Source organism: Nannobrachium achirus (genome assembly GCF_963921795.1).
Source record: "Nannobrachium achirus genome assembly, chromosome: 6".
Taxonomy (NCBI): domain Eukaryota; kingdom Metazoa; phylum Chordata; class Actinopteri; order Myctophiformes; family Myctophidae; genus Nannobrachium; species Nannobrachium achirus.
In genome coordinates this window covers 33,977,169-33,991,694 of record NC_137815.1, presented here as the reverse complement: position 1 = coordinate 33,991,694, position 14,526 = coordinate 33,977,169, and the positions used below count along the sequence as shown (strand labels likewise).

The following is a 14,526-nucleotide window of genomic DNA, read 5'->3' as shown; positions in this document are numbered from 1 at the left end:
TCTGTAATGGGACTTTCTACATAATGAGTACTTAGGGTTATGTACTTTGCCAATACTTATGTACTTGCAGGACCTTTACTTGTAACAGAATATTGATACTTTTACTTAAGTTAACTTTTTCCAACATTGATGAATGGCTTTAGTTAAATAATTTGTTCTCACACATGAAAATGTCCTTCAGGTACTTTGGTGCCAATTAAATTAAAAGTACTGTATTTTCCGGACTATAAGGCGCACTTAAAAGCCTTTAATTTTCTCAAAAAACTACAGTGCACCTTATAGTCCAGTGCGCCTTATATATGGATCATTCATTGACATTGACATTCCCTTTAGCACAGCTCTATCTGTTTGATGCATAACGCAGCGGTAGCGTCTATTATGTGCGCCTTATAGTCAGGTGCGCCTTATATATGAAAACAGTTTGAAAATAGACCATTCATTGACAGTGCGCCTTATAGTCAGGTGCGCCTTATAGTCCAGAAAATACTGTACCTGAAGGATATTTCTGAGTGCTGGTAAACCCACTGGCCTATAAACCTTTAGACTGTGTGCTGCACCCTGTAAGAAATGACTAGAATTTTGAGTATTGCTTTCATCCTCTTAAGTTATATAATTATCAGTGCTTTATTATACCGAACAGATCCAGAGAGTACATATACATAACCTCTGAAAATCATGTAGGAGAAGGAAGGCTGGCGAGTAGAAAATTACCATTAAGGCACATTGGTTCTCAACCTGTTGTGTTCAAATCCCATACTGGCTGTAGTAGGCTAAATACTAATAGCCTACTCTATGTTCATATGTAGCGTTATCAAAATGAAAGTAAATGTTTAGGTTTTAATGAAAAATGACCATGTTGTTATTTTTTTGTTTTGTTTTTTCACTTTATATTTTTTTATATTAATGTTATATTATCATTCAAATCTTAATAATTTGTCAATTATTTGGGAGCCCACTTGCAACACCCACAGGTTGGAGATCACTGATATAATGTTTGCATTCTGTGTGCATGTATCATTCTTTATTCTGGTCCCCATTAGTTTCCTGGAGTCCACAAATTAAATAAGAAAAGCATGCATGCAATAAATGCTACGTGTGGCATTCAACTGACAAGAACTGGCAAGTTATGCATGTGTGGGTAATGGCAGACATGTGAGACATGTGTGACCAGGAGCGTCACAAGGGACTGAGTTACAAGGGCCCACGGTAGAGGGGCCTTAATTTAGCTATTGAAAAATAGCTCACAGCGCGGTGCAAGCTTGTAGATCTGCTATTTTTGAAAAGTTGTGAAAATGTGTGCAAATCTTTGAATATATGTATTTTTTAAGCGAACACTTTTGAGACGGGGGTCCGTTGCCAAATACATATAATTTTGGGGGTCCTTTATATGAAAAAGTTTGAGCACCACTGACATAGAAACATAAGTTTTTCAAAAAACCTTTGAAGGATTTGAAATATTCAAAGACTTGCACACATTTTCAAGATCTTTCAAAAATAGGAGATCTACTAGATCGCAGTGCGGCAATCGGTGGCGCGCTGTGAGCTTGCATATCTGCTATTTTAAAATAGTTAAAGCACAAACCCCCTCCCCCTATGAAGAACATTCATGGGGAGCCCGCAGTGAATCCTCGTACCCAGGGCCCAGAATTTGGCGTGACACCCCTGTGTGTGACACACACAAGAAGATAGGTATGGTATGGAATAGCAGTGGTGGAAAGTAACCTAGTACAACATTTTTGATACTTTAAACTTCCACTCCACTACATCTCATCAAGTAAATATTGTACTTTTTACTTCACTACTATTCATGGGTTGCATTTGTAGTCCTACACCAGCCATTTTGAGGACCAACACAGGTGTTTTGATTAATGTAGAACATTGGTTCTATGCCAATCAGACAAATTGAACACCTGTGTTGGTCCTCAATATGGCTGGCTTAGGACTACAAATGCAACCCATGAATTATCTGAAAACCTTAGTTACTAGTTACTTTGTAGATTTAGATTATCACAAAACATACATAAACAACTTTTGTATTTTGGCTATAGCTGATCTACAAGCTCACAATGATGTGTTATGATCGTGTAGATCAGCTTTTTTCGATTTTGGAAAATCTTTGTACTTATACTTTGGTAGTTAACTATTTTAATGTCAATACTTTTGTACTTTTACTTCAACTCAAATGTTAAATACAGGCCTTTCGCATTATGAGTATTTGTTGTAAAAGTTAAGTACACATCTGAATAATTCTTCCACCACTGGATTCTTGAATATGAGCACAGGCACGGTAATACCCTCATCAAAACCAAAATATTTTACTCTTATGTACTTGTACGTAAGATAAGATAGCAATAATAACAAATAACAAAACAAATCTTGAATTTTTAAATGTCTGTCTGTTTTACTCGTTGAATTTAGGTGAAATCCTTTACAAAGCAATTCCATATAGAAAAATACCTGCCATTTTCTATTGTCTACCCTGTTAACACTAAAGCTTTGACATCAGTCACCTATTACAGGTCTTGGTTCTGAAGCACTTGATTGTTTGGCGCTATAATGATGAATGTGTTTTTACAGGTCAGCCAAAAACAGTAAACCAATGGAGAAATGTTGAATCATGCTTAATTTATACTCTTGTCATTTTGACAAAGTATAACTTAGGCTTAAAACAGCAAAAGGAAGATAAGCGCCATATGTCCAGTACTCAATCTGTGTAACAACAGATTGATTTGAAATCAATCAGGGAATTGAATATGAAATGAATAGAGTTCTATAGGGTATATCTAATTAGCATTTGTAGCCTAGTCTCTCAAAGAGTTCATCACTCAACATGTACAGTAGCAGTATGCACCTTGATATCAGCCAACAGCAGATTAGCAAATGCAAAATACATTGTACAGATAAAAAACAACAACAACAATGTTGTTACATGACTTGGCACAAATATTGAGGTAACATGGGCAATGCTATGTAACAGTTTATCAACTAAAATATGAGCACAAGAGTAAAGAAACAATCGTGTCTTATAGTTACAAGTGTCAGTTCCCACTTTTCAAGATTGGAAAGAGGTGTTGGTGCTTTGTGGCATCGGAGGAATAGATTTGTACTGTACACAAAAATACAAATATCCACAAAGATCACAAAAATATACAGAACTTAGCAATAAGTATTTATGATACAGCTTATTTTCTTTCCATGTTCAGAATGTTTTTTTTTCCTTTTCTTCCAAGTGAGACACACTGGACCTGTATGTGTCTGGGACTGGTCGGTGTGTGAAGTAAATAGACATTTATGCAATGATTAATTTCAAGATATGTTCCACGAAAAAGTTTCTTTTTCAGGCAACTCTGTACAGTAAAATTGGAATACAGCTCAAATATTATAGCACAAGTATTACATTAAGTATTTTACAAAATGACAATTGCTTCATAACTATATCTATAAAACACAGTTTGTTTAGTCACTGATGTCATATTATGAATGCATTTCAACAATCGAAAAAAAATAATATTGAAAAGCGAGAGCAACGTGATGTCCGTACAAAAATTGGCTCCCGATGATTTACAAAAGTCGATGTATCAAAAGTTCATGGTGAGTTCCTTTATGAGATCCTCCACACACGCAGTACTAGTCCACCACCCTTCTCCTTGTTCTGACACAATGAAGGCTGGGTGCTGCTGAAGGCAGTCACTCTCTCTCTCTCACAAGTTCAAATCTGTACAAGATAGCTCAACCAGTGCGTGATTAGCATGTTGCCACAGGAAACATCCTTCATTAATGAGAAATAGCTTATAGAGCGTCCGTCCGTCCGTCCGTCCGTCCGTCCGTCCGTCCATCCGTTCTGGGCAAGATATACAGTATAATACAGTGATTCTCTGTCGTTTTGTCCAAGTCCAGTTGGCAGACCACAGATTGGAGCTTTCAGTATTATCACAGTATGATGGTACACTGTAAACTCTTGAGTGTTAAAGCAAGAGGGAACTTAGGGCAGATGTTCGGAGTTGTGTAGTTATCTTGTCATGATGTAAACTAGTCCAATTGATGAGACATAGGAGGTTAAATGTTTTCTTTAAAAAAAAACAAATGCTGCACAGAATTCTGTGATGTTATATATTGCCAGAATCAGCTTTGTTTGCATTCGTTAATGTGACTTAATGTGACTTTTTGAGAGCTGTTTTTATATATAATAATGAGGAGCGTTTTTAATTATTAATCAACTGCGCAATGGCGCAAAACATCTCGCCAATTGGTCTCATAATGACAAGGTAACTACACAATACAAACCTCTATACCAAATAAGCTCTCACTCAACTGGGAGTGTTAACACCTCAGAGTTAAATATAAAAATCTGGATTTTACAGTTCAACACAGCTGGATGGAAATGTTCTGAAAGTCTCTCAGAGAGCTGAGGCAACCGAACGTGTTGCTCTCCTCTCTGTGTCTGTGGACACGGTCCACTCTTTTCTTTTAGCGCCTGTAAGGCAGTCCATGCGTAAAGGAGCAACTTTCAGTCAAAACACAGATAATGAACCTGAGACTCAACTCCACCCTGGAGCAAAACCTCAGACTGGCGCCTCTTCCCTTTAAACACAAAATACTAATGTTTCTAAAAAAGCAAAAACAATGTTAACAACATTAACTATACAGACAAACCTTTGTGACATTACAAACTAGTTAAATGCATGAAGAGGAAATTCCCTGAATGTTTAAAATCCTACAACTCGATGAACCCCCCCGACCAGAAGGATGGACATCAGCATTGTTCCAAAAATAATTACATATCCCAGAATTTAAAGAAGAAAAAGTTAACTGCCAGATCTTGCCCAGGCAGTGTGAATAAAAAAAAAAGTGCATTGCTTCAAGTATGTAAACAAAACAATGATTTATTTAAAGGGAGAATGAGACTCATTCCTATTTTAGTGTGCTCGAGCCTGCGCCAGTGCAGTGACTCCTGAGGTTTGGCACACACATCCATGAACAAAATACGCACGCACGCACTCTCACACACACACACACACACACACACACACACACACACACACACACACACACACGCACACGCACACACGCACACACACACGCACACACACACACACACACACACACACACACACACACAATCCTGCATACTCCTTTAGAGTATGGTGATGAGAAAGGGAGGAGGAGTTCCACTGTCCTTCAGGTTATATTCCAGGGAGTTTCTTTGCACCATGTCCTGTTAAATAGTTTTGCCATCATCACACGGTGCTTGGACGGCGGCGAGGAGCGAGGCTCTATGACCTGCAAAGACACACCCCTCCGTCAGCTGGGTCACATGGACGTGTTGCGGTGGCTGCTGGGGAAAACAGGGTGGTCGTTGGGACGGAGGAGGAGACAGGGTGGAGACAGGGATGGACGTTGGATGGAGACGGATGTGACCAACACAGGGGGGGGGGGGGAAGGATAGAAGAGAAAAAATAATGAGTGGCGATGATTCACGCACACGCACGGTCGAACGCACACACACACACACACACACACACACACACACACACACACCCATACAAATGTTTTGAGTGAGAGATGCTAAATGATGAGTCAATCTGAAGACAATGATCCCGTTGTTTTTTGAATGAGGATCAGTGTTTCAGTAAAGGAAATTAAAGAATAAAAATCTATGATTTTTGGATGGAGAGAGGGGGCAAAGAGGGGTAGTTAGTGAGCTACAACAAGATATTATATTTTTTGCAGTGAATCTACATATTCTTAAGACGTGTATTCCAACCCAGTTCCACGCTGAACGCCCAGTCTCCAGATTTTAACTTCGCCTGGAATAACCCATTGCAGGAACAGACCTAGAACCACTTCAATCCTTGATTCTACCCCACCAGGCCAAATTAAATTATGCTTCTAATCTCTTATCTAAACTGAACCAGCTGTAAGCCAGAACCACTTGATCCAATCAAATGGCGCAGGGCTGGAACTGTGCTGGAAACTGGGTACTACATGCAATTCTTAAAGTTATATTGTTATACTGTTTCGTAATTCATTTGTCATGGGACAGTGTAAAATAATGTGTCAGTTTCTATATTTATTTGAACAGATCCCTAGTCATTATTGATCTGTTGATATTTCATATACTACACGTAATGTAAGTGTTACTCGTGTCTTGTTCTATGCTGAACAGAGCAACGTTACGAGTAGCACTGCTTGCACACATGCCTCACATATACAGGTACTGTATGCATAATGCTGGTCCCCGGAGTGCTGGGTCAGCTGTTTACAGTGGAGCTGGGAATAGGGTGGGCTTCTATTTGGGTAATGACTGACGGACATGTGACAGACTACACAACAATGAGGACGAGGGGGACATCACACTGAGGACAGCAGCACCAAAACGTACAAAAACAAATCACTTCTTTTCACAACATTACAGTTCAATATCTAACCATTTAAACACCAGCAATCAACTTGAAGCTGCCCTGATACCAGGACACTTTAGATACAAGGGCATTTTAATAGGACTAAAAGACCATACACACACACAGGGGCATTTTTTGTATGCAATGAATTCACACGAAGATACATATTTTGTAATTGTTTGTGTCCGGATTACTTGCTGATAAAGCAATGTAATTTGTATTTGGAACAAGGTTGATTTTTCAGTGTTTCCGCACCGCAAATAAGGCATCAGCCTGTATTAATGAGGTGTATTAATCGTCACGCCCCTTATGTGTTAAGGCCTTTGCGTTAAAAGCTAATAACCTAAACATAATCTCTCTGACCCTGCATGGTAAAAGACCAGATCATGAATTATTAACGTATAACTCCATTTGAAACCTGAGTTAAATTAATGCTCCAGAGATTTTACTGTGTGGGGGGGGGGGGGGGGGGGGGGGCTTAAATAAACTGATAACTCACTCTGATCCTGACGAGTCCCCGTCCACGGTGCCCGCCTTGATGCTCATGGCAACGCCGTTGAGCTGTTCAGGGATGGCGGGGGGTTTGTACGCCGTGCCCACTCCTCTAGGGTCACTGGACGAGGAGCTGTGGGGCGAGGTGGGGCCGCCGGGGACAGAGCTCTCACACAGTTCATTGTGGATACGGTTGATGCCGTTCCTCTTCTCCGCGATTGGAGAAAGCTGCTTCCTCTTCAGGATACCTGCAAATTAAATACACGTCCGCATGTTCAGTCACTGACGGGCGTAAACCTGGCATCTCCAAAACGTTTACTTTTTAGGAAATGTGACCCCAAGAAAAAGCCTGTGTTCCTATTAATGCATCCAATGTAGTTATTAATTTAGTCACACAAGCTCCTGTTAATAGTTTTCATTGATTAAATATTTTTAAAACCCCCAGGCACACTTAACCACTTTCACTTTCAAAATTCGGTCAAAAGTACAAGCTCACAACGTGTTGCATCACGATGCGTTGTGAGCCTGTATTCTTGCTAGTTTGGTGTTGACAAAGTAAGACAATCATAAAAAAATTAAATAAAAAAGAATTAAGGAGATATAGGACGATATATTATATATCGTCACTGTCGGGCAGAAACCTTGTATCTCCAAGTTTCAAATTTGTATGTTTTTCCGCGAAGTAAAGCCCTGCTTCATCAGACAAGGCCTTCACACAAAAGTAGTGAAAACAGCAGATCTACAAGCACACAACGCTTGTGTGCTTGTAGATCGGCTGTTTTCACTAGTTTAGTTCATTTTCCATTTAGGCCTAACCTATAGTTACAGTAGGCCTAAATCAGAATTTAGCCTACAAAAACGTTGCAACATACTGTACATGTACTGTAAGCCCCTCCCATACACTAAAATGTGTACCCGGCCTGAATGGGTTAAAATGATACAAAATAAACGCTTTTGGACATACAAGGTTTCCACACGATATACTGTATATATAAGAAGCATGAATCAGATCAAAATCGCCAATGACTTTCCAGACCTCTCCATACTGTACCAGGTTGCTTACCTTTCTGAGGGTGTGCGTGCAGGCTCGGCAGACTGGCTAGGAGCAGCATTGTGTTCTCCTTGTCATCCGGCTGGGCTCTGTTGTCCCGGCCTCCGGGACCCTGCAGCTCAGCGTTGGCCACAGTCTCCACCGTCAGTCTGTCTGCTGCTGCCAGGCCGTCCTCGCCGTCCTCCTCCACCACCGTGGCGTACTCTCCGGGCCAGTACAGCTTACCCAGGTTGTTATCTGCAACCACAACCAAACACACTTACAACAAGACATTTAGGAAAACCTCCGGAAGCAGGAAGCTTTTGGGCAACTTCTAATCGTGCCGTCATTCATTCATGTTTATGAAAACACAAACGGACGTTTGTTCAAAGAAGTGGGAGTCTGTGTTGAGTTCAGAGAGAGTAGGTGAAGTAACTGTGGTTTAGATCAGTGGTTCTCAACCTGTGGGTCGGGAACCCCAGAGGATTAACTTAACGTGCAACACTGTTTTCTCTCTCAACAGTAAACAAACCAACATAAAGTTTAAGTGTACAGAGGGTATCTGCACATTTCTAAAGTGACAATTTAAGGACTTTTTAATACCTCTAAAATGACAAATTAAATATTGGTCAAATTGTCAAATATTAGAGGCATAAATTGTGAAAATAGCCCATCTACATGCTCACAACGCCTTGCAATGCAAGGCGTTGTGAGCATGTAGATCGGCTATTTTCACAATAGAACCGTGTTATACAAAATGTAATGCCTCAACTCTTAGTGCTCGTCAGGGTGGGGGGTCCCCAGTTAAAAAAACTTTTGGGGGTCGCGGCCTAAAAAGGTTGAGAACCACTGGTTTAGATCGGTTTTCTGGATTAGAAAATCTAGAAAGTGTTAGCCTTTCGGCTGCCCTGTTAAGTGGTCAGATGGGTGGGCGGCGTGGGCCACCCGTGTGCACTTTCAGAGCATGTTTATTTGATTGATTTTAATGACCGGCATACAGGTGAGGTACATCGTGTGGCCTGTAGATTAGATCACATACCGTGTGGGTGCGGTCTCGTACCGTGTGGGTGTGGTCTGGCGGCCACATTGGAGGCCAGACTTTCCCAGCATTCCTCTGGGGGGTAAGGCCCCTCCTCCTCCTCGCTGTCGGAGGAGTGCGTGGAGGCGTAGGAGCCGCTTTGGTCGTCTTCCATAGACAGGTCGCTGTCAGAGTCACTGTCACGATCTACACACACACACACACACACACACACACACACACACACACACACACACACACACACACACAAAAGGAGCATCGTGATTAAATCGCTCTGTTTTTCCTAAACTCATTAATAAAACGAAACAAAACCAAAAACGAAACAATGCCATTACTTTTAAGTGGGAGATACAAAAAGAGAAGACACGTACCGTCCAAATGCTCTTTAGTTTCATGGAAAAGTGACCCATGGTCATTCAGTGCAATATGAGGTTGACTGGCGTTAAGTCCATCATCCCTGGGAAACGTTGAATGAAATATGTTTACACTTCATACAATTATTAGAAACACTTTAACACAGGGGTCTTCAACGTTTTCAGGCCAAGGACCACTTAGTCGAGAGAGAGATGAAGCAGGTACCCCCACAACCTGTTCATAGATTCCATATAGTTTCATTGTTTGACAGCACAATCATCAGTGTATTTTGGATTCATGTTAATTTGTGTTTTCACTACGTACTTAGTCTGCTCTTTTTCCCCTCTATACCAAAGCTGTTTGCCATAAATAGCCGATCTACAAGCTCACAACGCCTCGCAGCGCGAGGCGTTGTGAGCTTGTAGATCTGCTATTTTTGGCTTAAGTTCTTCGAATATGGATCACTCAAAGATTTGGAGGACCCCCTGTAGTAACTCTGGGGACCCCCTAGGGGTCCCGGACCCCCTGTTGAAGACCCCTGCTTTAACATGTTAGCCTAAAACGACATGCCCAAAACAGGGACATGGGGTACAGATGTGACCATTGTGCCTGTCATGTCCCCCTGTGATCTCTCCTTCCTTACCTGAGGACAAACGGAACGTAGCTCTGCTGGCTCTTGCCACTCTGCATGGTGCCGTTCAGAGACACACTGGAGTCTCCGAATGGAAGATGGTACAGCCGGCCGTCCATGTAGTTGGCATTACATTTGTAGGCCTGGCAAAAAGACAAATGAAGGAGAACGGAACATAAGTATGATATCGTCACTGTCGGGTGGAAACCTTCCATGTCCCAAAACGGTTACTCTCAGGAAAAAAGGAACTTGTGTTCCAATGGATTCAATCTAGTTATTATTTAGTCACCAGCGCTTGATAATGCTTCAGTTTTCATTGCCTCGATATTTATAAAACCCAGAGACGCTTAACCACTTTCACTTAAAAAAATTGCAGATCTACAAGCTTGACGCTTTGTGAGCTTGTAGATTTGAAAGTTTTGAAGTATTTAACTTTAATATCATAATAGAGGTAATCAGGCGTGGATATAATTTGGACTCATAAGCCATACACTGATGTTTACATCGTTCCCATGTGGATCCTGAGATATCTTCATAATATCCCCTTTAGCCAAATGACATTTTGCCAAATGACTGTTCATGAACAAACCTTTTGATTAAAGCGTTCTCACGGAATCGTTCAGTTAATGAATACATTGAATAAGACATGCTATACTGTAGGGTCTTTCAGTTCACACATATTGTATTTATAAGAGCGTGTGACAGATGCAACGGGTCGGTTCCCTGTTCCCTGCAGCGTTCTTCTTTACATTGAAACGTTTCAAACCCCTCGGGCTCTACATTCCAGAGGTGTTAAGAAATGCAAGCTTTAGGTATTTGTAGCTAAGAGACTCACAGAGGCCTTGGATTTGATCATATGATCGGGACGTTTGCGGCTGCAGCAGTACTTCATGGCATTCCTGGCCTCCTTGTTGAAAACTATGCGGAAGAAGAAAATGAACAAACCCTGGGAGAGAGAGAGAGAGAGAGAGGCAGGAAAACAACATAGTCAGGCAGGCACAAGACACAAGTCCTGCAGCTGGATGATGCTCTGGGTGCCAAGGCACTGTTTCTCAATGTCTGGCCTGGTCTGGGGGTCCACCAGGGGTCCAAACAGACCTTTATGGGTCTGTAACTAAGAGCAAATGGAACCTTTTTTCCCCATTTTCCCGAATCTATACTGTACAATTCAACTCTGAGAGTGTAGAAATGTACACTCGTCACTCACACTACTCATTTGTACACTCTCAGGGTTATAGTCCCGTAAAGTGTCCACTTGGACCCCCCCCCATTTGAACCGTTACACAGTACAGTGCACTGTGTAACTCTGAGAGTGTACAGAGTACACATGTTGTTCACTCTCAGAGTTACAAATGGATACATGAACACTGAGGACTTCACTGTTCACGCAGGTTGTTGAACACTCTCTTCCGGTTGTGTTCAGTTCATTCGCATTCCATTACAACATTCAAATCACGTTTCTAAGCCTGTCTGTTTAAGCTGGCCTGCTCACTGTGAGGTCCACATGCTCCGAGAACGGTGCGCGTCCTACACAGTAAAATACTCCTATACCATGAAATGAACATTGGGGATTTAAAAAGTGCAGTGGTGTAAAGTAACCAAGTACATTTACTTCAGTACTTTTTTAGGTATTTTTTTACTTTACTTTAGTATTTCCAATTTCCAATACTATTACTATTACTTTTACTCCACTACAATTATTTGAAAACTTTAGTTACTAGTTAATTTGGAGATTTTGATAATCATTACAAAACATACAGTAAAATAGCCGATTTACAAAAATGCGACGCAATAGATCTGCTATTTTCAAAAGATGTCTGCAAATTTGAATGCATGAAATGGGACATTTGCGAACTGAGTACTTTTGCTTTTGGTACTTTAATTACATTTCACTCAAGTAAATTTAGAATTCCGTACATTTACTTGTATTTCTCCATTGCAGTATTGATACTTTTACTTAAGTAAGAAATGTGAGTTTTTCCACCACTGTTAAAATGAAGGTGGTTCTAGGAACATCAGCTGTTGTTTTTGTTTCTCTCTCTCTCTCTCTCTCTCTCTCTCTCTCTCTGTCTCTGTCTCTTTGTGTACTATAACAATTTTATCTAATGGTTTGATACAATAAGGTGAACCAAAAGGTGTCCATAAATAAAATGTATTATCATCACAATCATCATCATCATCATCATCATCATCATCATCATCATTATTATTGTTATTACAGGTATTATTATAAAACTTTTCAAAGTGAGCATGCAGAGGATATGAGAGGCGGGCTCACCTGTACACAGCTGAAGCCAGCAAAGAGATAGTGGAAGATGATCATGTCACTGTTGACAGAGAGGAGGGCCAGCAGGCATGTGACTGTAACCAGGAGAAGAACGCCCCCTGCTGTCCTCAGTCCAGAGCTGCAGACATGATGGAGTTTACATGCAGCAAGACAAAGGAAAGGAGTTTGTTATTGCTTTGTTATGACGAGTAAAACAACTTCAGGATAAAAACCTTTGTACAGATTATATTGCTCCATGTAATGGCTTCAATGTGAATATAAATATCTCTGAACCGATTTTTGGGTGGTCAGTGGTTGATTAGTCTACTTTTATTTACTTCATTGTTATCTGTTTGGAGCTTCAAAGATCATTTCTATTTCTTATTGTGTCTTCTGTAATAAGTTAGGACCACAATGGACTTTTTTTGTGTGTTATCCTTTTTGCCCTCACGTCTGACTACCTAGCCGTGCTGTTTACATTTCTGTCTAATACAGCATTCAATCAATGAATCAAAGGCAGGGTCAGTGAGTGCAGTTCAGTGTGTCTGTACTCAGGTTACAGGTTGCATTCATTTCCACTCACACAGGAGGCTGCTTCTTCTCAAAGCTGTGCTGTTTGGAACAGGAGGCTCTGGAAGCCAGGATGTACAGGAAAATGTTCATCTGTGGAAATCAATAAAACACATTCTCACGGATTAAGAAAGAAAGAACGAAAGAAAGAACGAAAAGAAAGAAAGAAAGAAAGAAAGAAAGAAAGAAAGAAACCCTTGACGACCTTGCAGGCTTATGCAAAGGCCAGAATGTAATTAGATAGCATGTTAAAGAAATAAGCAGTTTTCTGCTGACATAAGCAGGAATCATGCAATTGCTTATTTTTATTTTATTATATTCAGGCGGCTAACAATGCTCCCTAAAAGAATCTAGTCTCTGTGGCGCTTCTAGGAGCCGCAGTCTACCTCCAAAACTATTATTTTATCTGTAAGAAGCTCTGTCATTAGCAGCTCATTGGTGCATGAACCAGCCAACCGGGGCTAAAATGATTGACAGACAGGTCAACCAATCTGAACAAGAACAAGAGGCAGTCCTGATTGGTACGTTATTTTGGATGGGCACCCAGTTTAATCGACCAATGAGATAACTTCTCACAGATAAAAATAATAGTTATGGAGGCAGATTGTAGCCCCAGGAAGTGTCACACACACAACATTTCTTTAGGAAGCATTGTTAGCCGCCTGAATAAAATAAAATTAAAATATATTTTTTAAATAAGCAATTGCATGATTCCTGCTTATGTCAGCAGAAAACTGCTTATTTCTGCTTTAAGTGTAATTATGTAAAAAAATGAATTATGTTAATGCTGTTGCCAGGTCATTGTTGACCAGTTTAATGAACAGATTATACATTTTTCTGGTTATTCTATTGTGTTAGACTGTTAGGTTCTTGGTTTACCAAGTATGATCCTAAATTACATTGTGCTGTCCCTGCTTATTGTTAAGTCACTCTGGATTAAGGAGAGTGTGCTAAATGCCTAAATTGTAAATTGTAAACCACAAACCATTAAAGACGAACAAAGGTTAGAGCAGAGGAGAGGAGATGAATGGACTCACCGACACGACCATTGCTATGGGACCGGCAAAGCTCCAGATGAGAGTGTCATACATGGACAGCCAGCAGAAGTCTGGGTTCCCGTAACCCTCTGGGTCCAGTCCCACCGCCAGGCCTGCAACAACAAACCAACACATCAAGATCACAGCATCAAACCATCCATCTCACACAACATCTTACCAACATCTCTTACTATATGACTGTGGGCACATGTTGGTGATGTGATTTTTGATCATTTTGACTTCTGATTAGTTTGAATAATGGCAGCAGAGTACAGTGTGGACAACTGCAAAGCAAAGGTTTTCCGACCTGTGATGAAGGCAGGCACTCCCCAGCCTATCAGGTAGTAGAACCTCATGGGTCCATAGTTGATGTCTCGCACCTCGCTGAGCATGCGGTAGACGTGCAGCCCCTCCAGGAAGAGCCAGGCGAACGTGCACAGGTAGAAGAAGTGCAGGAGGATGGCCATGACGGTGCACACAAACTACAAAAAGACACAGAGAAGATGGAGATCAAAACATTGTCATGTCTGATTCAATACATAGTGGAGCATCGTAAATAGCCAATGTACAGGCTCACAACGAGAGCTTGTACGGTATATTGGCTAATTTCGACCCCGGCGCAACAAAGTATAAATCAGGCTTCAGAGACATACTGTGTATCATAGAGAAAATTACCTTCATATTTGTAAATATTTCATACACAAGC

The 14,526-nt window shown here is 40.8% G+C and overlaps 1 protein-coding gene across 1 annotated transcript in view; it reads right to left on the bottom strand.

The window, feature by feature from the left end:
• Window positions 1-5,273: 5,273 nt before the first annotated feature.
• celsr2 (cadherin, EGF LAG seven-pass G-type receptor 2) overlaps window positions 5,274-14,526 on the bottom strand; it is a gene marked incomplete at both ends in the record, with an annotated part of 78,251 nt that continues 68,998 nt past the window's right edge. The window contains 12 exon segments of the mRNA XM_080728157.1: window positions 5,274-5,319; window positions 5,321-5,335; window positions 6,901-7,141; window positions 7,957-8,181; window positions 8,984-9,148; window positions 9,334-9,419; window positions 9,960-10,090; window positions 10,783-10,893; window positions 12,226-12,352; window positions 12,797-12,876; window positions 13,821-13,933; window positions 14,128-14,302. Coding sequence (XP_080584283.1) covers window positions 5,274-5,319; window positions 5,321-5,335; window positions 6,901-7,141; window positions 7,957-8,181; window positions 8,984-9,148; window positions 9,334-9,419; window positions 9,960-10,090; window positions 10,783-10,893; window positions 12,226-12,352; window positions 12,797-12,876; window positions 13,821-13,933; window positions 14,128-14,302 — 1,515 coding nt within the window.